This window comes from Trachemys scripta, chromosome 3 (genome assembly GCF_013100865.1).
Source record: "Trachemys scripta elegans isolate TJP31775 chromosome 3, CAS_Tse_1.0, whole genome shotgun sequence".
NCBI lineage: Eukaryota > Metazoa > Chordata > Testudines > Emydidae > Trachemys > Trachemys scripta.
The window spans coordinates 33,853,351-33,879,887 of record NC_048300.1 but is presented as its reverse complement, the minus strand read 5'-3'; the positions used below and the strand labels follow the sequence as shown (position 1 = coordinate 33,879,887).

The 26,537-nt window shown below is 41.7% G+C and overlaps 1 protein-coding gene across 1 annotated transcript in view; it reads left to right on the top strand.

The window, feature by feature from the left end:
• Positions 1-2,954: 2,954 nt before the first annotated feature.
• EPAS1 (endothelial PAS domain protein 1) overlaps positions 2,955-26,537 on the top strand; it is a 158,784-nt gene continuing 135,201 nt past the window's right edge. Inside the window, exon 1 of the mRNA XM_034764423.1 lies at positions 2,955-3,396. Within this exon, the coding sequence (XP_034620314.1) occupies positions 3,371-3,396 (26 nt within the window). The 5' untranslated portion in view covers positions 2,955-3,370. The remainder of the gene's footprint in view (positions 3,397-26,537) is intronic.

The window sequence follows — 26,537 nt, the reverse complement described above, 5'->3', positions numbered from 1 at the left end:
GAATAGGTGGATATGTTTTGATTTGCTGAAAATTGGAACAATGTCTTTAAATGTGGAGCATCTGTTCCCTCTTCCGTTCACCAGGATTGAGAACTAGTTGTTTATACTGTCATTTCTGGCAATCTTAGGACCATTTTATTGAATCTGTGGCTGAAATCCTGACGCCTCTGGAGTCAGTGGCAAAACTCCCATGATTTCAACGGGGCCTTTTATTATTCTGATAATTGATGCATGGCTGACAACCTTGAAAATCCTTTATGCTTATTTACTTTCCTTATCTCCATGACATAGCAATATCATCACTACCATGCTCCTGGGCAAGGAAAGAATAGGAAGTATTTTAAAGTCCATCATCATTCCTCAGTCACGTTGGGGAGTCACTGTTGAGCAGGCCATTATTGCTCCAGTACTTTCAGCCCCTGCTGGGCAAAGGAGCAAGAAATGTGCGCTGCAAATCAGCCATCAGTGTCGCTAGGACTAGGCCAATGGGTAAGACCTGAGTTTTACTGTGCATTTTAAATTTAGCCATTTTAAATTCTTTGCTTGTCTGACTCTGAAGTCAAGTTGTTTATTCACTTAAAGAATCTTCAGATATAGAGAGAAGCAGTGACATCAGCAAAAATCAGTGAAGGACCAAGAAGTCAAGTTAATCTAGAGAATGAATGACTGGTTCTTTGATCCTGCTGCACTCTTTTATCACTTGAAGGCTAAACTTAGCCCTGTACATACAAATTCTGTTTAACCAGGTTTACTTAGGTTTTAAATATTTGCGGTTTTCTTTTGTGTAGGTTCTGTTGTATAAGAAACTGTTACCACATAATCAGATTGCTGCTATGCAAGCATGGGTAGCTCTCTTCAGATGAGCAGAATGTATTACTAACGTGGAAATACACTTGTTGATTTAAACATGTTACACAAAGAAACACTTCTCTGACCAATTTTTTTCTAAACAGCATATGAAAATGGCATGGGGAAACTGCTAAACTTTGAATAATAGAGAAATAATCTATTATAGGCAAAATATCAAAAATTATTTCCATTACAGTGAAGTGTAAGAAAACAAGTGATTTTTATTCTGAGGAAAAGATGTTTTGGGTTTGAGTTGTCTAATTAAAAAAAATTAAACTGAAGAATTTACAGATTATTAATGCGATTAAGCTGAAAAATAAATAAGTTGTAGTGTGAGGAAATAATTTTTGATACAGCAGAGACTTATTTAATGATATAATTTGAAAAATGTCATAGCAGGAGCTCACAGGAGTTGAGCATTAGTACTTTATTTCCCCAGCAGACACTTAATATCAGCAAGCTTAATTTAAAAAAAAAAAGTTTATTGCTGTTTTTATTTGAACAAGAAAATAAGGATACAATGGCTTTTAAAAAAGAAACAAAATGTAAAAGTCTGAGGAAGGAAGATCAGTAAGCTGAGGGCCTGTGCATACTTATGCCCCAGTACTCACTTCTGTACACTTCTCTCCAGATGTGACCTGCACTAGAGCACAATACACCATCACTGTGACCCCCTTGTCTCCCTCATTTGGAACACTCATTTGTGATACTAATATTTAGAAGCTTAATTGAGCACTGGGAGTTAGTAGTTGTGAGGAGGGCATTTTTTAATCAACTTGTGGCTGACTGATTTGGGTTTTGAGCTTGAGGAGTGGCTGCTGGATTTGTGGCTATTGATATGAAAAATGTATTAATATGGATAGTAGTCTTAATTTTTGTGAAGGTACTTAAGAGCATTAGCTTTTTTAGTTAAGGTATAAATCCAAATAGATAAATTTGTGAGAACAACCTGGGTGAGGGATTTAAAGAAAGTCCTGGATTTCAATTTGTGTGGGCTAGGGTGAAAACAGGATTTCACTTTACCAAGCACACTTCCAGCTAAAGCAAGCAATCACTTCTCTATGACCCCATCACCATAGTACCTACATGACTTAACCTTAATATCAAAAGCCCAGATCTACAAAGGGATTGAGGCTCCTAACTTCCACTAAATGCCTCTGTGAGTCTTTGCCAAAATAGCTATTTCCTAATGAATGAGAGGCATCGCCTCTGTGACGCTCCTAGTCGCAGGAGCAGCCCGAGACAGCTGAAGGCGGAGGGACATGGGAGGCCTTATCTGCATATATTAAGAAGGCAAAAGCATGATGATTGTAGCTTGATTTTTCGCGTCTGAAGAATGACCCCTCCAGACCCAGTGCATCCAGGGCAGAAAAACAATTCGTATCAAATACAATCTCTTCCTCCTCCTCCCCCCCGCAAAACATGTGTAAGGGGGAGGGACATAAGTCATCCACAAGCCAATGTTTACAACCCCAGTCACGTTTCTGCCTGACCTGACAGGTGCTCCTAGCCACCTTCCCCTCTGGCCATTCCCGGCCAGCTCGCCCCCGTCTCCCTTCGCTGCTCTGGCTGGGGAAGTGCCCGGCGCAGCAGCGCAGGCCCCTGCACCTCAGCGGCAGCCGAGCTGCGGAGCGAGGTCAGCGAAGCATCCCGCTCGATGCAGCAAGTGATAAAGCACCGCGCGGAGGAGGGAAATCCGTCCCCTGGGCCGGGAGCAGCCGCTGCCGAGGGGAGGGAATTGCCCGCTGCAAAGCAATCGCTGCCCCCCTTCCCAGCACGCTGCCCTGCCCCCTCCAGCCCAGCGAGGTGCAGGCAGTGTGTGTGTTGTGCAGCGCAGCAGGAGGGGAGACTCCAGCTGCCCTCAACGCCCCCTGCTCCCCCGCGTCCCTTGAGCGCTCCTTGCTGGCCCTGCCACCCTCGCTCGCTCCCCGGGCGCTCCGCCGCCTCTTGCGGCGTTGACCTCATCTCAGCAAGTCCTGCTGGAGCCTGGGTGGACGTGGTGGGAGGGGGTAGAGGGAGGAGGAGGGCTCAGCCAGCTCCCGTCCCCATTGGAGAACGAGCCGCGACAGCTCCAGCGGGAGACGGGGCTAAAGAGGCTGAACCTGCCCCCGGGAGCCCAGGGAAGCCTGAAGTTTTAAAGTGAGAACTTTCTTCTGGCAGGGCTTCAGATTTGAGGGGGAACCCGGTCTCTCCCTTCTCCTTCCCCCCTGGGCGGGCTGTACAATCCTCGGCAGTGTCCTGAGACTGTATGGTCAGCTCAGGGGCGACCTGGCCAGGATTGCTTCAGCCTTTTCCTGGAGGACAACTAGTGCACCAGCGTTGCTGTGAGCTGCGAGAGCGCGAGCTATTCCCCGGCCTTCCCAAACCCGGCTTCCTCCCTCCACGCCTGGGATCTCTAGGCTGCCCGGTGCTTTTTTGGGGCAGGGGGGATCGGCGAGCAGGACACCCACAGCCGTGACCGAGGAGCCCTTGTTGGCAGCCCGAGTTGGTTTAAGCAGCACAAAGGGCAGCAGCCTCAATAATGACAGCTGACAAGGAAAAGAAAAGGTAAGCGGGGTGGGGGCAGAAGGGGCTGGATAGGCTCGGGGGTGGGATGTGCAATGAAAGTGGGAACCGTGTAACTGCAACCGTGGTGCCCGGGGAGAGGCACGGGGGTTGGGATTCCCCGAAGTTATGACGGTCCCAAGGACAGGACCGTGTCTCCTCGCCTGCTGGAGGGGTCATTAGTTGCTGCTGCCTGAGTGACTTCTATTTCTTCCGCAAGTCTGAGGCTGTTGCGTGGAGTCCAGGTCCTGGGGCTGCTCCCCGGCTGGGACTCGGGATGCTTTTCAGGCTAGAGCTGCCGGCCGCTGCTACCCAAGCTGGGGCTTTAGGGATCCAGCAGCAAATGATTGAAGTTCATGGTAGTGATCCCATTGACTGCATGAGCGCGGGATCGGGCCCTGAGAGGGGTAGCGGCAGGAAAAATGGTTCTTGGCAGTTAATTGTCTTGGTTGATCCCCGCAGCCGCGAAGGAAGAGGTCATTTCAGCAGGGCAGCAAAGATAACCTTCCTGCCCAAACCGCGCACAACAAAACAAAAACTTTACACCAGATGTGGAGGATGGTCTTAGCCCTGCTCCTTCCTCTCTGTCTGTAGCGGCTCAGGCAAAATTCACTCGAGTCCGAGATGGGTTGGTGCAGCAGGTTGCAAAACGTTAATTCCCCGCGAGAGGTGAAGGATTAAAAAACAACATAGCAGGTGGGTTAAATTGGCTGCACTGAACAGGGCAGAAGGAATTTAGCAGGATGAACGATTTCCTAAACGTGATCTCAAAAGTAGGTGGTTTCAAAAGCTCCTCGTGATGTCATATAAATTATAGGGAAACGTAGCATATGCAGTCGTGAGGATCCAGCCCTTACTTTCATGCGTCCATGGGAGCCACAGGGAAACGTAATGGATACTCCGTCGCTTCCCCAGGAGAGCACATGAGCAATATATCCCAGTTTTCCACCTGCCCCCCCCGGTGTGGTTTTAGATTAAGGACTGGGATATAAAGCCAGGCGAGTGTAAGTGTAGGTTCCGCATTAATCCAACCCCGGTTGATAGGAACCCGGTTGGAGTCTCAGTGGAAAAGTACCGTGTGTTATTTTCCCAATGGGACTTTCGGCGAGCGCCGGGGTCAGTAGGGAGACATGGGGCCGCAGGCTCGGCTGATTTCAGTCACACCGGTTGTGAGTCCGGACTCATTTCCCTTAAGGGGGCAGAGTGAGTCCGGATTAAGTACTGTGTGGTCAGTATTTAGCCCAAGCGTTGACTGGAACACTGACTGAGCGGATCTCCTCTACAGCTGCTGCTCCAGGGAGTTGAGCTCAGGGTGGAGTCAGTCCCTTTTCTGTTGAGGGTCTGCACTTTGGTTGCATTGAAAGTGAATATCCTGGTAGCGGCGCTCTGATTAGCTGCATTGGGCAGTGTTCAGCTGTCTGTTTTCTGATTGGCTGCACTAGAGAGGTCTCTGACACTCAGAGGCGAAGGCTAGGGTGGGCAAACTTTTTGGTCTGAGGGCCATATTGGGGAATAGAACTTGCATGACGGGCCATGAATGCTCACAAAATTGGGGTGGGGTTGCGGGTGGGGCGGCTGGAGGGGATGAGGGCTGGTTGGGGGTGTGGGCTCTGGGGTGGGGCTGGGGATGAGGAGTTTGGGGTGTAGGAGGGTGCTCTGGGCTGGGATTGAGGGGTTTGGAGAGTGGGAGGGGGATCAGGGCTGGGACAGGGAGTTGGGGCGTGGGGGAGAAGCTCAGGGGTGCAGGCTCTGAGCGGCACTTACCTCAAGAGGCTCCCAGAAACAATGGCATGTCCCTTCTCCGGCTCCTACGCGGAGGTGCTGCCAGGCGGATCTGCATGCTGCCCCCATCCGCAGGCATAGCCCCTGCAGCTCCCATTGTAGCGCCAGAGAGGGCCATTGGAGTGCGTAGGAGCCAGAGTGGGGCCATGCCATGGCTGGTGTGAGCCCCAGACCCCACTCCCCAGTTTGCCCACCCCTGGGCTAAAGTCTCACCCTCCCCCCTCCATTTACTCCCACTTTCTTGCTCCATCCCTACTCCCTTGAAAAAAATCTTCTGCAAAGTGGGAAAGAACCCACCTTTCTGGTGGGTATCAATCTTCCTCATACAAAGAAGAGCATACAATATAATGAAAATACATAACTGCACCCATAGCTGGTCATTTGAAACTAAAGGTATGCACATATGTAGACCACAATCAACAACAAATACTAGTTCTCCAGTCTTGTTCTCCAGTTCAGGGTTATTTAGTTCATTAGTTTTCGGGGATTAAGGTAATGCAATTTACAACAAGGTTTATTATCTTTAATGTCAATTAGGTAATTATTTTTTCAGTTGAAGATGGTGTTTTAGAAGGAAGGAATTTTAACAAAACATGCTTCATAATTACAATTACATGGGTATAGTTTACATGTTATGTAAACATTTATTAATTTTATATTGTGATACATCTCAATATATGATGTACTGAGGGTGTACTGTGTAGGTGGCCTCATAATTTTGGGGATCTGATGAAATACCAGAATTTAATATAGGACCTGAGGGGCATGTTGTGTTTTAATTGCCAATCATTTCACTTAAAGTTGAGGGCTCTGGGAATGTGCTGAGCACAGTTATTGGGTAGGTGTTTCTCTCTTACTCTTATTAAATATTTTTTTGTTGCAAGGAGGTGTAAAGTAAGGTTTTCTGTCCAAGTAAAACAGAAATCCAGGTATTCAAGCTCCGTAATTACCACTAAGAACCTACTGAATCTTAATACAAATTGTTTGGTGCTCTGTATTACACATGTTACAGGTGGAAACAAAAGGAAAGAAATCAGGAACTATAGTGCAAAACTGGCAGACATTTAACTCGTGAAATCAATGAGAGTACTGGCATGAGTAAAGACTATCCAAGTGATTAAAAATTGTAGGATTGACCCATGCGTTGAGATATTCAAGCTATTTTATGCTATCAGTGTTTGCAAGATTGACTTTTGTCATTGAATACAGAAATATGTAAATAAAAGCTTTAATTTATGAAGGAAATACCTTATCTTGCCATTGTTCATATATAGTTGTTTCATTTACTGATATACTAAGCTTCTAAAAATTGTATTTAATATTTCATTTTAATTTGTGCACTAGCTCCAGATCATTGACTAAGCTACACTATGAGCAGTGTGAAAATTATTGCACTGGATAACTTTAGAACCATCAGCATATCAGATATTAATTTATTAGGGCGATATACTTTATCTTAACAGCACATTTGTTCTACATATGAGTTAACATTCTATGCAAAGAATGAAGTACTGGATAATGTTATGTACCCTCATAATTCCATTTTGAAGAGAATAGTGAAAAAATTATGGTACAGTAAGGTGTGTTTATAAAAATATGTAGTATGTTTAATAAAGGACTGAAATAATCTTCAGGCTGAAAATTCACAATTTTAACAAAAGATAGTAATATCACAGTTTTTAACAAAAAATTCACTCTTAATCACCTAAAACTATAAGGGAATGAGCACTGTCTAGTGCACAGAGAACTTTGAAACTAAGCAGATCTTAGGGTATGACTACACTGCAATTAAACCCCTGTGATGGGGCTGTAATATTGCAGCGTAGATGTTTGGGCTCGGGCTCGGCTTGCCAGCCATAGTTGTTTTGCAGTGTAGACATACCCGTAGATGGCAAATGTCTCGAGACAACAGTGTAATTGCCAAAGCAGTTCAGTTACTATATGTCATGCTGCAGCATTGAGAGTAGCTAAAAAGTTCAGTTCTCAAGGGGCAGGTCTTGCCACAGATGCTGAAGTTTTAAGTCTCAGGGCCAGAAGACGAAACCAGTGCACTACTGGTTCTTGAGGCTTACTGCACATTCTTCTTTCCTCTCTTTGGTTTTCTCTCTCTAAAGTGCCTAAGAATATACAGCACAATACTGAAATTTAGGAGATCTGGGTTCTGATTTACTGGCTCTGGCACTGACTCAAGCGTGATCTTAAGTAAATCACTTGACATTCTTGTGCCAATTTCCATATCTCAGAAGTAGGGTAATAATACTTATCTACCTCTTAGGGGTGTAATAGAGGTGAGATATAATGTTTGTACGGTGCTTTGAGATGAAAGGTCATGTATCTAGTTCAGTATTCTTGCAGGTGTGTGTATGAATGTATGTACAGGAATATTCTGCATAGCCAATTGAAACTTAATATATTTTATTTTCATTTGTTACTTTTATATGAATGATTTATTGCCTTTAGTTTATCAGTTGCTACAGTATTATTAGCTTGATTTCTAGCTGGATATACAGCTGGAGACTTAACGTGGCTCACTTAATATCACAATTTATAAATCGATTTCATAGAGAAAAAGTGATGATGGTAATAAAAATCTGTTTTGTAGGACTTCCAGGCAAGTCTTGAGGCATAAGCCTTGAGGATCAGTTCTACCACCATAAAACAAGAGGCACTCCATGAAGGATAATCCAGAACATTTTACATTGTGCTCCATTTAAATCAAAGATCATCCTCGGATTCTCACATGGGAGTTATATTTCAGTCCAAGTCAAAGAGATCTGACTAACATTTTATGTAGAATTGTCATGTTGTGTCACTCTCATTAGTAGATGTAATGTGCGTTTCTTAAAATAAAAATCTGGTCTGAGTCTTCTACCACCCACTTTGATGGAAAATGAATAGATCCATTACTTTAAATTAGTCAGTGGAAAGCTTCTTGTAGGTATTTGTATTTTTAAACAAAAAGTAACTATTTCTTGGAATATTAATATATTTTAAGAAATCATTGAAAGAATAAAACAAATTTTGCTTGCAAGATAATGTAAACTAAGAGTAATCAATATAGCATACATTTAATCTTCATATTCCAAACGTGGCCATAAACAAAATCATCATACAGTTTTTTTTTCATATGATATTTCAGTGTTCTGAGAACTTCTTTTCAGATATTTGAAATGTCTTTGGTTTTTATTTAATCATGATTAATTTTTGTTTGTATTTGGTTATAATTTTTTTATAATTACAATTTTTTTTCTTCAAGACACATTGCAGGACCAACTAGATTTTGCTCTGTATTTATCAGGAACATAGGATTTAGTGTTTCGTGTAGAACAGTCTTTGGAGTAAAGCGAATGAGTGCAGACACTGTCAAAGCTGTTCTTTTGCTCAAAGTGAACATTGATGATGCTTGTTCGGGGTTGCCTGATAAATTCATTCAGAACACAGATTGCTGGGAAAAAAACCCAGTAGAGATTTTTCAAGTTGAGAAAATGAACAATTTAGACTATGAGAGATATGCATGTGCCACTGCTGAGCCAGATTCTGGCAGTAGTGATTTTTAAGTGTACTTTTGTATGATTCTTTCATTATTCCCTCCCCCCGCCCCATGTCTGCAGAAAAGTTAGTGATTGTTAATGACACTATACTGATGTCAGACAGATTTTTTTTTTTATAAGCCGTGCAAATTTTAGGTGCTGCACTAGAAGGGGAAAGGGACAGGGTGTGAAAAAATTGACCAAAAGACCAAACATCTGATACTTAAATATCCCTGTTCAACTATGGCTAGATAACTGAATGCTGTCTATTAATATTTAAAGCTTGATACTGCTAAGTACTAAAAAACTCTCATGAGATACTTTGTGCCTTCGACTCCCATTGACCTCTCCCTTAAAGGAGTGATTCTGCACAACTGATGTCAATGAGAATTTTGCCATTTTCTTTAATCAGAGAGGGATAGGGTCCTAAGCGCTTTACCATCAATAGTAGCCTGCAAATCCTTACTCACAAAAGAACTAATCCAACTGTCGGAAACCAACTCCCTTAGATTTCATTGGCACCCACATCCAATTAGAAGGGGTGGGTTTCAGTTCCCCAGCCACTGTTCATTCCACTCATATACAGCCCAAATATTTGGACTTTAAACAGGTTGAATGGATTTCACCCTGATAACTGTGCAGAATGTGGGCATTTGTTGACATTTGTAAGACTACTAAAATTGTCTGGGTTTCTGCCAAGTTATATATACTTTTGACTTCACAAAAACTGTTTCTGTCAAAATTCATAACCACTCACAGGATGAATGCTAAAATCTGGCATCCTTGAGTGGAGTACCTCATTTTGATTTCCTGTTTGTCAAATAACATTGCATTTTCTACTAAGCTGTTCTTATCCCCAGTTATCATATATTCACCCTGTTCAGATACTATGGAAGCCTTCAGTACTGGAAATCTGTTATTATGGTATCCTTCATATTTAGGGACTTTGCCATAAATCTAAATAATGAATCTCCTCTTGCTTTCTATAGCACATCTAATTTTATGATGTAGCATTCTCACATCTGGAAATTCCAGTGTATAAATTTCAAAACAAGGGCTGTTGTGCACTGTGAATTCTGTAACTGTGTTTTCAAATACTTCCACTAACTGCAAAAATTTGACCTATCTACAAAGAATTATAAGCTTCCAGCGAACAAAATTTTATTTTCCTACCTTTCAGAGTTTTACAAACTATGCAGAAAGGGGAAAAAAAGTAGTGGAGCATTGTCTTGAAAACCCAGGTTCTGGAGAGCCAGATACTACAACCTTTATTCCTAGAAGCAGTTCTTACTGATGTAGGTAGTCCCATTGAAGTCAATGGAATTACAGCACTTGTATGAGTAAGCACTGAAGGATTGGGATGTTGTTACCAGCATAATAGTCCGTTTTTCAAAGAGTGAAAGGAAGTTGTGTAATGAATTGCAATTCATATTTCAAATGTGAGCATAGAACTGTACTTTCTTACTCAGTTGTAGTTTTTTCCAAATGTAGTGGTTGAACTGCAATGCTCAAGCTCCAGTCTCGGCTGAAACTCATTATAATCTCATCTGACGAAGTGGGTATTCACCCACGAAAGCTTATGCTCCAATACATCTGTTAGTCTTAAAGGTGCCACAGGACTCTCTGTTGCTTTTTACAGATCCAGACTAACACGGCTACCCCTCTGATACTTTCTTTACACTGTGCATCTTGCTACATGACCTGAAAAAACAGCCTTGCAGAGAGAAAAACCTATTTCATTTTGGTTCATTTGACTCCTCTCAAGTTGTGAATATCAGGTAAAGGAATTAATTGATGGCAATGAGGCACAGTAATAAAGGCAGATTATTTTAAATACAGTAAATTCTATAATAAAAAGGTGGGTGAGGTAATATCTTTTACTGGACCAACTTCTGTTGGCCAAAGAGACAAGCTTTCAAGCTTACACAGAGGTCTTCTTCAAGTCTGGGAAAGGTACTCGGAGGGTATGTCTACAGTGCCGCTGGCCTGTGTCACCTGACTCAGGTTCACAGGGCTTGGGCTGAGGGGTTACAAAACTGTGATGTAGGTGTTCGGGCTCAGGCTGGATCCTGGGCTCTGGCACACTCCCCACTCACTGGGACCCAGATCCTGGGCTCCAGCCCAAGCCCGAACATCTACACTGACTGCAGTTTTATAGCCCCATGAGCCTGTGTTGACTGACACAGGCTTGCCACGAGTGTTTTATTGCAGTTATTGCAGTGTAGACACACCCAAGTGTCACACCTAAATACAAGGTGGAACAGATTTATTTATCATGAGAGTTAACATGTTGTAAGACAGTGGCTCTCAACCTTTCTAGACTACTGTACCTCTTTCAGAGTCTGATTTGACTTGCGTTCCCCCAGGTTACACCTCACTTAAAAAATCAGATATAAAAATACACAAGTGTCACGGCACACTATTACTGAAAAATTGCTTACTTTCTCGTTTTTACCATATAATTATAAAATAAATCAACTGGAATATAAATATTGTACTTACATTTCAGTGTACAGTATATAGAGCAGTATAAACAAGTTATTATCTGTATGAAATTTTAGTTTGTACTTACTTTGCTAGTGCTTTTTATGTAGTCTGTAAAACTAAGCAAATATCTAGATGAGTTGATGGTACCCCCGGAAAACCTCTGAATACCCCCAGGGGTACATTTACGCCTGGTTGAGAACCACTGTTGTAAGACACCCATTCCAGGTAAAGTGAGTAATTAACACCTCTGCAATAAGAGGACAAAGGACCCTGCCCTAACAGATGCAAAACCTGCAGATGTCTCTCCACTGGTATGATGATCAGTATGCCTCACAACATATCTTTCAAGATCCATAGGTCCTACTCAAAACATGTGGTATACCTTATCCACTGTACTAAATGTCCCAATAACAACTTTGTGGGTGAAACAAGACAATCACTATGCTCTAGAATGAACACAAATAGAAAAGACAAAAACACCATATCACCTGTGAGTGAACATTTTTCACAAAATGCTCACTCCATCCCTGACCTCTCAGTCCTTATCCTCAAAAGAAACCTGCACAACCTTCAAAGGATGAGCCTGGGAGCTTAAATTAATAACTTTGTTAGACACTAAAAATCATGGACTTAATAAAGACACTGGCTTATTACAACAATCTATAACCCACTAACCCGCCTGTGTCCCTCCTATGACTGGAGAGGTGTTAACTGCAGACTTCACCTTGAATGGTCTCTTACAACATGTTAACTTCTGATGCTAAATAATCTATTCCACTTTGTATCTAGCTGTGTCAATGAATACTTTTCCCAGACCTGAAGAAGAGCTCTGTCTCAACTTGACTGCTTTCTCTTTAATCATCAGAAATTTGGTCCAATAAAAGACATTACATCACCCACCTTGTCTCCCTAATGTCCCGAGACCAACACAGCTATAACAACACTGCAAACAAATAGTTAATTCTATTCACAGAAATGCTTTTTCCATTTAGATCGGTTAATAATGATGAAGTGCGGTGATCAGGGTTTTCTTTTAAATATTAGTGTGCTTGCTTATATATCATATATACATGCTGGGAGAAATTCTGGATGTGCATTTCACTTTATGGCATACTGTAGGGCATGAAGTATATGCCAATAGCCAGGACACACCATTATAGATTAAAACAAAATGCAAATATGGTACTCTATGCAGGTGCAGTTTTTTATGTTACTTCCTTGAGATAAATCCTGTTATCTGTCAGTATAGTGCTGTGTTCAGTAGCTGCTTAAACATTAGTTGGAGCAAAGTGTTTTAACTAGCTGGTGCTAGTAAGAGCTTAATCACTTAGAGATAGTATTTGCTTTTTATTAGACTTGCAAGATTATTCACAACTACCAAGTTTCCTTTTTGTATAAAAGAAAAATGTGTGAAACTGTATAATGCTGCTTTCCAATAGCACTGTAGAATACAATATTTGTTTTGTGACGTACAGTTGACCAGTTGGATGATAACAGCTAGTGTCCCAAATTAGCCATATTTAATTATACTTTTTAGTACCAAAGAGTCCTGTGGCACCTTATAGACTAACAGATGTATAGGAGCATGAGCTTTCGTGGGTGAATACCCACTTCTTCGGATGCATCCGAAGAAGTGGGTATTTACCCACGAAAGCTCATGCTCCTATACGTCTGTTAGTCTATAAGGTGCCACAGGACTCTTTGCTGCTTTTACAGATCCAGACTAACACAGCTACCCCTTTGATACTTTTTAGTACATTAGCCTAAATGTAATGATGATTTTGACTCTTTTGCCTGGATGATTGTATTTAGCTCTAGAATTTTTTTTAATTGTTAAGAATTGTACCACAAACAGTCCTTTGCAAACTCTGTGTGCCATTTTAGATATTAAAACAATTTTAGGCTGTTTTTATAAAGAGTTTGAGGTGGGATAAAATATCCATTGTGCTCCACTGTCCATCGCATTACATGACATAGCAAATATTGAATATTCCATTCTATAGAAGCTCATTAAATGTTTTGTCTAACAAGAAGCAAAGTTGCTTTAGTTGAATTTTTGTGTCTGATCTTCAATCAAAGAGGTGCCCTGATCTTGACCCTTCCTGTATGTATGATTATGTGGAGTCAGCAGTTTTCTTTGATTAATGGAATGTTTAGGGTGTTCCCTCTGAAAAAGTTCAGAAAACTTTACAAATGTTCTATTTTAGCCTGTGGTTGTGAGATTAATATCGGATTATTGCAGCTTTATGGATAGTTTTGTGCATCTGGGCAGAAGCAGAATGTTTGGTTTGTATTCTTTTTTAATGGGGACAGTAGATTTTGTTTTTTTCTGTTTCATTCCAGCTAAAATGTAGGCAAACATACTCTGCTCTGTATATCAACAATAATAATGACTGGTATCTTGATTCTACACTGTATTTATTTATGTTGCAAGCCAATTAGAAGCAAAGGAGAGATCTAATAGTTTTACATTTTCAATCTCAAATTTAACATTTGCCTTTAAACTCTTTAAGAATATACATAGCCAAAACAGAACTAAATAGTCTTTTTTTCTAAAAGTCCTTAGTAATTCAGATGTGTAACAAAATATATTAGAAGTAAAAGCAAGCTTTAAAAAATCTACTGCTCAACAACTTGTGCCTCTCTGTCCATCACCAAGGAGCAAAATGTGAAAAAAGTCAGAATTATTAAAATGTTTCTCCTCTATAAAAGTAGTCTGGTATGTGAAGTTGATATTAGTTAAATAATTCTCAAAGAAGGAAAATATCAACATGAAGCATGTCAAATTTTGTCTATGAAGCACGCCGAATTGCACTTTTTAATTATGGTCCCTAGGTTGAACCTACAAAATTAAGGCCATATATGGAATAGTGTACCTAAATGACTTAGAAATCTGGGGCCAGATCCCCAGCTGATGTACATTGGGTTAGTTCTGTTAAAGACAATGGAGCAGTATCAGTAAGCTTTTAAGTCAACACTTGTCATTGGGATAACTAGGGGCAATTCACATCTCTTACAACTGTATTTTTCCTGAGTGTACATGCAGAAAAGATAGTTATAGCACTTTTCAAGAACTCCCCTTACTAAAAAGTGTAATTGTACTAGTTGCAATAATCACAAACACGTGGCGGAATAAAGGCTTAGTGAGCTGAATCTTTATTACATCAAGGATATCTGTCTCTAAATTTTAAAATCTTTAGGGGAAAAAACAATAGTAGTGTATCAAATCCATAGATGCTAGGAAGCTAATATAAGTGCTTAATGAAATGGGTCTTTGGACTCCAAGATCAATAGAAAGGAAACTGTTTTAATTGATTATTTCTTATAAACGAAGGATCGAGAGTCAACTTAAATGTCCGTAAACTTTCATTTTAATAACTTGAGCAATGTAGGTATTGGGTTTTCTTTCTTGTTGTTAGGCTGTTGCTTTGATGATCAACCTTCATGTTATGTGAAGATTGCATGTTATGAGTAGTTCTTCAACTCTTTCAATGTATCATCTCCAACAGCAATCTGAAGACTATTGATTCCAAAGGCAGCTGGATGCCTGTTCTCCCAGTTGGACAGGAACACAACTAGATGATCATTTTGACCAAATGAAGTTGTGTGGTTTTTTGATGGAGTAGAATGGTTGCCACAATCCGCTTCAATCCCTGTTCATACTATACTCTGTAGTGTACTGATATTCATGAGAGATGCTATATAAATTAGTCACTCTTTTTTTTTCACTATCTGTTAGCTACTGGGTCTTTGTAATTGTTTTTCAGAAAATAAAAAGTCTGAATTAGGTACCTACTGATGCGAAATGTTGTGCACCTCTCTAAATTAATCAGCACCTTCAACTTCCACTGTGACTTCATTGGCTTTCCATTGACTCCTTTCCTGTTCTTTCTTTCCTATTGTGCAGCATGTGGCAGGATCAGAAACTAGAATACCACAGCGTTTTTATACATTTAGATATGTCAATTGCACATACTTAATTGACATTTCTTTTAAAAGCCCTTCCCTTAATGATGGACTTTGAATTTTGGACTGTCCCTTCTCATTTTAGAAAATACAAATGTATTGTCTAAGGAAAAGATAAAGTATCATTAGCTAGCAGTCTGAAGGTATATGTGGTAATAACATTACAGAATCATTAAAAACTTCTTTGCAACCAATAAAATATGAATATTATGTATTGTAAATATTTGTGTACTCCATTATCTGAGTCTGAAAACATATTTGGAGGCTGAAGATAGACAAATTCAGACTAGAAATAAGGCACAAGGTAACAATCATGGTAATTAACCATTAGAACAACTAACTTAGGGATGTGGTGGATTCTCCATCACTTGCAGTTTTGAGTCAGGACTCAATGTCTTTCTAAAGTGTATGCAGTAGCTCAAACAGAAGACAGGAGGTTTGATGCAGAAATTATTGGGTGAGCATCTTTGGACTGTGTTATGCAGGAGGTCAGTCTAGATCAGAGGTTCTCAAACTGTGGTCCGAGCTCCATTCAGATGGTCCACGGATAGTTTCCCCCTAAGGTGCGCACCTGCACGCAGCCGTGGCTCCACTAATTAGGTGCCTGGACCCTGGAGAAGATGCAAATGTAAGGTGAGATGGTGGCCTTGGAGGGAATAGGGGGTAAGTGGGAGGGGGCAGTGGGGTGAGAAGAAAGGGTGGGGGGAATTAGGGACATGCAGGGCTGTGGCAGCCAGAGAAAGAGGCAACTTTCCCCAGCACCAGGACTGGGGCTGCCGGGGAGAGACGGCCCTCCTTCCCAGCCTCAGCTCTGTGGCGGGGGAGAGACCCCCCTCCCTCCTTCCCAGCCCCAGCTCAGGAGCTGCCATGGGGGGAGGGCGAGGGCACATCCATCGCATTAGAAAGGTAAGACTATTGATATTAAAATATGAGTTGTGTGCTTTTATTTGTAGAACAAAAAAATTATTATACAGGTTTTTTTATATAATGCTTTTATCCAAAGCACTTTACAATAGTTAGCTAATGGTACAAACAACATTTGGAAAGATCGTTAAGTGATGGGCCGAGACTCTCAGCAATTTTCTAGTGGTCCGTGGAAAAAAAAGTTTGGAAACCACTGGTCTAGATGATCATGATGGTCTGTTCGGTCCTTAGAATATATGAATATTTTCATTATTATTGTTAAAAGATAAAACAAATATGATTAAGCATAGCATTAACGATAAAAGAACATCATTTGCTGCTGAATATAGTTTCTGAATGTTGAGGCATGCAAGATGAAGAAAAAGTGCAAAATTAATGAAGAAACATCACAAAGTTTCTAAATAATTAAAAGAGACTAATAATTCTAGATTCAGTTTCTAGGAATGCAAGGAAACAAACAAAAGTACAGTACTTCATACACTACTTATATTATCATACACCTCTACCCTTATATAACACGGTTCTCTGGAGCCAAAAAATCTTACCGCGTTATAGGTGAAACCGCGTTATATTGGGTAGGGAAGGCTCCTTGCCCCCTGACCGCCCCCCGAGACCCTCTGCCCCTTATCTAACCCCTCAGCCCCGGCCCAGCCCCTTAACACGCCGCTCAGAGCAGGGTGTCGGAGCCGTCCCTAGAGGGGTGTGAAGCCCGGGACAAATCAGCCTCCCCACTAGTCTCCTCACCGTCCGCCCAGCGCTGCTGCCCGCCCGGCCACCGCTTGCCTCCTCACCCCACCTACCTGCCTGCCTGCCTGCCTGCCACTCGCCTCCCCGCTCGTCTCCTCACAGTCTGTCCGGTGTGCCTCCCTGCATCCGCCCAACCGCCGCTCTTCTGCTCGCCATCTTCCCACCCGCCTGCCTCCTCACCCCCTCCTTCCTGCAGCTCACCTCCCCATTCTCCTCCTCACCCTGCTTGCCCTCCCGCCTGCCTCCCATTCTTAACACGCTGCTCAAAGCAGCATGTCAGAGTCGGACATGCTGACGCGCTGATCCTCCGGAGCGCGCAGCCCCGCTCCCCAGAGCGCTGCTTTACCGCATTATATCCGAATTTGTGTTATATCGGGTCGCGTTATATCGGGGTAGAGGTGTACTTATACAAATGGCTACCTTTCCTAAGTAAGTTACTGCCATAGGAAACCTAGTACAATAGTATTCACAAATATACTTAGTACATCTGGTATCCACTATTTATTTAGGAGACCACTTTCTTTAAGTAACCAATTTTTGTCAGTCCTCTAAAATAGGTTTTCTTGTACATAGTACACTGTAATTTACAAATACGTGAAATTATTTACAGTACTACTTGAAATAATCTATAGTATTTCATGAAAAACAATGGCATTATTAAGCTCATTTTCCTGCAGCATAAAGCCCTTGCAATTTTATGTTCTTGGAGCCTTTAATTAATTAAATTTTTGTGTGCACAGTGAAAAATCACTTGATGGTCATGAGAATTTTGATATGAATGGGTTTAATAGCACTTCAATAGTCGGTATACTGTAGTTCACCTTTAGAACACACATTTGTGCACTTGCACAACAAATGTTTGCTTAGTATTAAGACAGAGAAGTATGAAGGTCACATGTTAGTGGTTATGAAGGAGCTTTTATAAATGTAATGGAACAAGATTCCCTGTATTTTATTTCACCGGAGGTACATAATGGACACAATAAATGGTAGCATAGTCACTGCACTTAATCTCTGCACTTAAACTCTGAGTAACACTCAGTTCATTTTCACTTGCATTTAACAATGCATTTGTATGATAAACCACAGACCAATCCTTTAAATATCACTCTTGTTATAACACTCCAGTTATTATCAGTGAATCTCCAAGGCCTGTGCATTCACAATTATATTACCTTCTGTATGAGTGAATTCTTGACATTATCAACTCTGCTTATTGTCACAGTACTTTGAAGATCTTTGATGTGACATTAAAATACAGTAATTTGACTGGCTTTATATATAATGGAAAATGTGCTATTGCTTACAGATCAAACCTAAGCCATCACAATAATTTTAATTCTAACTGCAACTTGCTTCACACTCTAAAGCATTTTCTGTGGCACAGTATATGAGGCTGCTGCGTCTAGTTTTATATACTATTATTGTACAATAGCGTTCTTGATCATTGTCAGTCTCATAGAGGATATAATTCCACTTATTGGAGCCCATGAGATAACTACATACAGTACTGGCTTGCTGCTGCTCCCGCTGAATTCAATAGGAGCAAGAATGGCTTTGTAAATAATCTTCTGATTAGTAAAATGATACAAAGACTTGTAGGGTGAAGTCCTGAATTCAGAACTTATTTGGGTAATAGAAGCTTTGCTTGAGTAAGTTCTGAGGAAAGGACTCCAGGCTTTGGATATGAGGGCTATATTGTGCCATGAATTTTTAAGCAGTACTTTTATTGGAATGAAAAAATTGATGACCACTATGGCCAGTGTATTTGAATGACTCATGGATTTTACTAAGGGCTAGATTGTCTCTCTTGTGGGGGAGGAAAAACTCTGCTAGAATTCTCTTGGAGAGCTTCTTCCACATTGTTCTGTTGGGAGGGTGGGGTTTCCTCTCTCCCTCCCCCCCTGCCCTACAGGAATGAACTGTAAGGTCTGCCACTAAACCCCACTGATTCCCAGGAAGGGAGGGTCATCAGCATGAAGGCCTTGTGCCCCTGATTACCTCTGGTTCTGGCTGCCCTTAGGATTCCCCCTTTTAATGAAGATCCCTGCCATAAAGGAGGATCCATGGGAAAAGGACTGTGCTGCTTTTCCCAGGGAATCTCCAGATGGCCTAACCCAGCCACTTTCCACCCTACTCTGAAGCCAATTCTAAACAAATGCAGTTTGGGGAAAGTCAGTGGAGGCAGCTGACTCCTCCACATAGGATGGGTGAGCTCCATGCATGGAGGAGATCCTCTTTTTGTGGTTGCATTGAAGGCAACATCTGACTCTAGTGGGACAATGTGGTTCCTGCAGTTAAGAAAATGTTGGTGGTTGATTTTGACACAGCATCTTTCTCACCTGACACTGATTTTGACAACTTAAACACGTGCTCTTAAAATGCTAACCCAAAGTTGCTGGATCACTGTTTTCAGTCTGACAGCAGAACCTCTCTCTGGCAGCTTTGTTCAGCCCCTGATGAACTCTTCAGTGCTACAGCTGTAATAACATTGTTGTTATAACTGAAGACTTTATTTTCTTACAGTTGTATTTTCCTCTCAAAGTGATTTGAAGGATATGTTATTGCCATTACTAACCAGAGGGATATTTCTACGAAAACATCCTTTCTACTATCAAGTTGTCTTAACATTGCCACAGGTTTTTACATAGTAGAGCTATATATTCTACAAATGATTCAGAAAAAGAGAATACCTTATTTACATAGGCATGTACTGACCTGAAAGTGGAATATAAGCAGGTGCAGATGTTTGCAGGGAAACTTAATACCGCTGTTTAGAAACACTCATTATTACCCATAGAAAAACATTGTTTATTAACCATGTAACCAGCCAATCCAGAGCCATGTTAAAATGAGGATCTGCAAGCTGAGGATGTCATTTTGTGAATTTCAACTCTGAACTCAGTTCTTTGCTCTGACACTGGCTCAGTGCTGGAAGCACTATGAAAGGAGTACACCAAGATCTGTTTCTGGCAACCCCTTTGACTGATACAAGATAACCTCTGACAGGCTCTAGAAACAGCCAGATTTACCACAGCCAGAAGGCTGGCTCTTCAGGAAGGGTCTTTATGGTGGGGGGTTTGGCGCAAATGGAACTAGGGAGGGTTTGCACTTCCTAGAGCTAAAATTATCCCTTATCAAGAACAGGCATCATCCATTGAACTTTCTTAAATTACAGTCAGGTGTTTGGAATTAAATACTCAACGGCCAAGTTCAGAGGTGATGTAACTTCTGGTGTAAATTACTTGTTGAGGGATTAAAAGGGAGTGAATATGGCAGGAAAAGCATCTAAACTTTTGTAGAGAGGAAGAACCCTGGTTAAGGGTCTGGATAGGGAGTCAGGAAATCTGAGTTCGGTTTCTGGTGCTGCCACCAACTTCCTGTGTGATCTCTGGAAATTTAGTTAATTGCTTTGTGCCTCAGTTTTGTAAAAGGAGGTAGTAATACATCATCACTTCCACCCTTTGTCATATCTATTTAAATTGAAAAATTTTTAGTAGGGACTTGCTCTGCCCAGCACAATGAAATCTGTACCTTGATTGGGACTCCTAAATAAGAATAATTAACAAGAAGGCCATATAAAATAGTGAGGCCTATGTTACCTTAGTGCCTTCTTATGCTATCTCAATAATTGTTTTTCCTACTATACCACTTCCTGCTATCCCTTGATGTATAAATTACACCTACTTATAACTAATTTACACCACCATTTGCATCTCCTATGAATTTGGCCCTTATGTTATAAGATCAACGCAGTGTTTCCTCTAATTTTTCCTACCCATGTGCAAAATAAATTTTGTTATGCGCACCAATGTGGAGGTGATGTGTGACACATCACCTCCATATTGATGCACATAACAAAATTCATGTGGTGGGGGTGGGGCCAAGGTGTTCGGAGTGTGGGAAGGGGCTCAGGGCGGGGGCAGCGGGTTGGGGTGTGGGTGTGTGTGTGAGGGCTCCAGCTGGGGGTGCAGACTCTGGGTTGGGGCTGGGGATGAGGGGTTTGGGGTTCAGGCTGCCCCAGGGCTACGGAGGGGAGAGAGGACTCCCCTCAGCTCTCTTTCTCTGCAGCAGCACCTGGGCTGCGGGGGGAGGGGTGCCTTTTCCCACTTCAGCAGCTCCAGGCCTGGGACCGCAGGAGAGGCACCTCTCCCATGGCTGCAGCCAGGCTGGGGCTGGGTTGGGGCCGGGGGAGGGGCATCTCTCCCATGGCTGTGGCAGGTCCTGGCCTGGGCTGGGTTGTGGCTGAGGGAGGTGCATCTCTCCCATGGCCATGGCAGGGTTCAGGTCGGGGCCGGGTTGGGGCCGGAGGAGGAGCGCCTCTCCCACAGCCATGGTGGGTCTGTGGCTGGCCTGGGTTGGGTCCATGGCTGGGGGAAGAGGAATCTCTCCCTGCCGCAACCCAGTTTAGAGAGAATTTAGGATCAATGTACAGATTAGGGACTTTGAGCAATTTAGGAGACATTTAGCAAGGGAAATGGCAAGAGATCAGAAAACAATGAACATATCTTTGAGATGACAAACCCATTGTTGTTGTTATATAATATTTAATCACAGGACAGGTAGATGAGCAGCCCCAAATGTACCTGAAGCAATGAGAGGGATTTGAACTAAAGACAGGGCAATATACATGGAAAGGTCAGTGCAGTTTTAAAGAGCTGTGCAGGAGATATCATTCTGTTTCAAGGGATTTTAGTTGAGGCCTCTAGGCAGAATGGTGAGGATGTCAGGTACATTCCCAAACCTGAGCCATTTTTTTAGAGGACAAATCTGAGGAACTGTGCCAGATTGAGGTGTCCTTAGAAGAGGTTTTGGAACAGATTGACAAATTAAAAAGTAATAAGTTACCTGGACCAGATGCTAATCACCCAAGAGTTCTGAAGGAACTCATATGTGAAATTGCAGAACTACTAACTGTGGTATGTAACCTATCATTTAACTCAGCCTCTGCACTACATGACTAGAGGATAGCTAATGTGACGCCAATGTTTAAAAAAGGCTCCAGAGCCTACTTCAGTACCATGCAAATTGGTTGAAACTATAGTAAAGAGCAGAATTATCAGCAAATAGATGAACACGATTAGTTGGGAAGAGTCACCATTGTTTTTGTAAAGGGAAATTGTGCCTGACCAATCTACTAGAATTCTTTAAGGGGGGTCAACAAGTATGTGGACAAGGGGGATCCAGTGGATATAGTGTACTTAGATTTTCAGAAAGCCTTTTACAAAGTCCCTCACCAAAGACTCTTAAGCAAGGTAAGCTGTCATGGGATAAGAGGGAAGGTCCTGTCATGGATCAGTAACTGGTTAAAAGATAGGAAACAGGATAGGAGTAAATGGTCAGTTTTCAGAATGGAGAGAGGTAAATCATAGAATACCAGGATTGGAAGGGACCTCAGGAGGTCATCTAGTCCAACCCCCTGCTCAAAGCAGGACCAATCCCCCAGATAGATTTTTGTCCCAGATCCCTAAATGGCCCCCCTCAAGGGCTGAACTCACAACCCTGAGTTTAGCAGGCTAATGCTCAAACACCGAGCTATCCCTCCCCGCCATAGTAGTATCCCCCTGGGGTCGTTACTGGGACCAGTACAGTTCAACATACTGATAAATGATCTGGAAAAGGGGATAAACAGTGAGGTAGCTAAATTTGCAGATGATACAAAACTACTCAATATTGTTAAGTCCAAGCAGACTGCAAAGAGTTACAAAGATATCTCACAAAACTGGGTGATTGAATTTCAATTGCCATTTTGTTGACCAATGTTGATAAATGCAAAGTAATATCCATTGGAAAATATATGCCAACTATATATGTATAAAATGTTGGCTTCTAAATTAGTTCTTACCACTCAAGAAAGAGATCTTGGAGTCATTATGGATAGTTCTCTGAAAACATCCACTCACTGTGCAGCGGCAGTCAAAAAAAGCTAACAATGTTAGGAATCATTAGGAAAGGGATAAATAATAATACAGAAAATATCATATTGCCTCTATATAAATCCATGTTATGTCCACATCTTGAATACTGCGTGCAGATCTGATTGCCCCATCTCAAAAAAGGTATATCGGATTTGGAAAAGGTATAGAAAAGGGCAACAAAAATGTTTAGGGCTATGGAACAGCTTCCATGTGAGGAGAGATTAATAAGACTGGGACTTTTCAGCTTGGAAAAGAGATGACTAAGGGGAGATTTAATAGAGGTCCATAAAATCATCATGGGTGTGGAGAAGGTAAATAAAGAAGTGTTATTTACTCCTTTCCATAACACAAGAACTAGGGCAGGGGTCGGCAATCTTTGAAAAGTGATGTGCCAAATCTTCATTTATTTACTGTAATTTAAGGTTTTGCATGCCAGTAATACATTTTACATTTACAGGGGCCGACGGACTAGGCAAATATCTAGATGAGTTGTTGTACCCCAGACTGGCAGTGGAGGTGGCAGACGGAACCCCAGATTGGCAGCGGGCTGAGCCACTCAGCTTGCTGCCGGTCTGGGGTTCTGTCCGCTAGCCCCTGCCAGCTGGGGTCCTGGCTGCCGGGCCCACTGCTCGCCCGGGATTCCGTCCATCCAGGCCGGCAGCGGGCTGAGCAAGGCTGGCGGCCGGGATCCCGGCTGGCAGCAGAGTGCCACTAAAAATCAGCTCATGTGCTGCCTTTGGCACGCGTGCCGCAGGTTGCTGACCCCTAAATTAGGGGGTCACCAAATGAAATGAATAGGCAGCAGGTTTAAAATGAACAAAAGTATTTTTTTTCACACAGCGCCAGTCAATTTGTAGAACTCTTTGCCAGAGGATGTTGTGAAGGGCAAGACTGTAACACACTTCAAAAAAAGAACTAGATAAGTTCATGGAGGATAGGTCCATCAATGGCTATTAGCCAGGACGGGCAGAGAAGCAAAATCATGTTCTGAAGTGTCCTTAGCCTCTGTTTGTCAGAAGCTGGGAATTGGCAACAGGGAATGGATCACTTGATAATTACCTGTTCTGTTCATTCCCTCTGAAGCAGTGGTTCTCAACTAGGGGTAGGGGTACACAGAAGTCTTCCAGGGGTACATCAACTCATCTAGATATTTGCGTAGTTTTACAACAGGATACACAAAAAGCCTTAGAAAAGTCAGTACAAACTAAATTTCATACAGACAAAATGAGAAAGTAATCAGTTTTTCAACAACAGTGTCCTGTGACACTTGTGTGTTTTTTGTCTGATTTTGTAAGCAAGTAATTTTTAAGTGAGGTGAAATTTTGGGGTCTCTAAGACAAATCAGACTCCTGAAAGGGGTACAGTAGTCTGGAAAGGTTGAGAACCACTTTTCTGAAGCATCTGGCATTGGCAACTGTTGGATGACAGGATACTGTGCTAGATGGACCATTAGTCTGATCCAATATGGCTGTTCTTATAAATAATAATAATAGATCTCTGTGGTAGTGATTTTCTTCCTATGTGTACATAGCATAGTAGTACAAATAATAATTAGTTTGAAAATCTGGTGCAAATTGTTCAGCAGAAAAAAGCACTTTCATGCCATGTCTGAACTCATGGAGCTTTGTATGAAAAGACTTGATCAAAAGTGATATCAAGATTCTTAACCTTGTTCACTCCTTTCACATTAATCCCCTCAATAGGTGAGGACAAGGAGAAGAAGCAAACCTCTCATATACATAGCCTTTCCCTTGCTGTTGCGTAGAGATTGGGAACTAGAAATTGGCCATTTGGGGCTAGATTATAACTAGACAGAACATGGAGTTAGGTGCAGGGATGGGGGTGGGGAGTAAAAAGCACCCACCCTCCTTGTGAAGCTGGATTAGGGCAATCTGCATAACAGCTCCCACTGCTGAGTTACTTGGGAGCCACTGAGCAGTTAAAGCTACAGCCTGCTCCCCATTTAGGGGCATGGAAAATTTCTCCCTTGCCCATGACAAAAGACATATAGCAGAAAGATGGTCCCGGGCCCAAAAGCTTACAAACTAACCACCCCAATCTTACAGACAGTTACGCATCTGCTTAACTTTAGACGTGAATGTTTGCACTGTAGTCAACAAGAACCGATGTGTAAAGTTAAACACTTGCATAACTGTTTGTAAGATTGGGGCCTAAATAATAGATGCAATACTAAAGAAAGCCCCATGTAAATTTAGATTAAGTATAACTTATCCCCCTCATATGGTAATTTAGCAATGATTCCACTTGTGTTCAGTCTCCTATTTACTGGTGGTTTAAGCAAACAAAATTTTTAAATGCTATGTAAGGTATAAAGAATGCAGAGCAAATATCTGTTTTTATATTGTTACTTGTGCAGGAAGTGGATTTTAATTTATCAAAGTTTAAGGAGAAAACACTTTGTGGACAAATCTATTTTAATGCGTCATGCGTGGCCTTAAAAAAAAAAAAGCATTCCACTTGCTCTGGTGCCAAGAATTGCTGCAATTTTTAAAGTGAGGCTATTGAATAAGATATATTATTTGAAGAGAAAACAAAAGGCTGCCACTTAGTGATATAAATTTGAGTATTTGGAAACAAATAAGATACATTTTCCCCAAAGAGAAAGTAAAGAATTTTAGTCTTTGGTGGCAGGTGTATTCTAGTTTGTGCCAAATTACAGCTAAGAATGAACCATATAAATTATGACTATACAGTGATTTCAGCTGGCTTAACACCTAACACCCAATGATTTTAAAAAAGCGTAATCATTTAAATAGAAGATCAAGCAGCCATAGAGGAGTTTCCTGTTTGATCCTTATACAACAGTGATAGTATCATCATTGAGTATCATTTGCACTTGGCTCATCTTGCCATTTGGCATCTGCTAGAAGTGGATGTGGGTAAATACTTTTCCTTGTTTTTTGGCATTTCAGGAGGAACTTCAGGGTTCTGGAGCTTTGATCTTTTGAACAAATGGGAGAAGATATTTGAACTGGAAGCATCTCTCTACTCTCTCTTGTGTGATTGTGATGATTTGTTACCCTTTCATTTTGAGTGGAAGGCTATTCCTAGTGGGAGAAAACAGCATGGCCATCATGTATAGATGAAAGCTAATTGATTTTCTTAGCTGGAATATTAAGAGTGAATCCTGGAAGGTGTTTAGCACTGTGACCATTATCAGGTACTGCAGTACATGCTTAACTTTAAAACATAAGTGGTCCCATCAAAGCTGAGTCTTCATTTTGAAATGGAATTGTGGTCTTCATTTGGAATAGGAAATTATTTTCTCAACAACTACAGTTGTGGATCCAGAAGTTCCCAGAGTGACAGTGGACATGACATCAGGGGAATCTGATTCCTGGCACAAAACAATTAATCCTTGTTTGGAGAGGAATATTTTTGGTTGGAGTGGTCCAGTTGTATTCGTTTGTGATTTGTGGTCATATTCATGATTCATGGTTATTGTTACACCAGTGTAACAATGTAGGCACTGTAACCAATGCCATTTTCACTTTTCTGTATTGCTGGTTTAATTGAGTTTGCAAAAGTGGTAGGTTATGGGAACCTCTTTATGAGTGTACTACAGACGGCAATGTATGGTTAGGATCTGTGTATGTTTGATATTTACCTTATTTAAACAACTGTCATAGAATCATAGAATCATAGAATCATAGAATCATAGAATATCAGAGTTGGAAGGGACCTCAAGAGGTCATCTAGTCCAACCCCCTGCTCAAAGCAGGACCAATTCCCAGCTAAATCATCCCAGCCAGGGCTTTGTCAAGCCGGG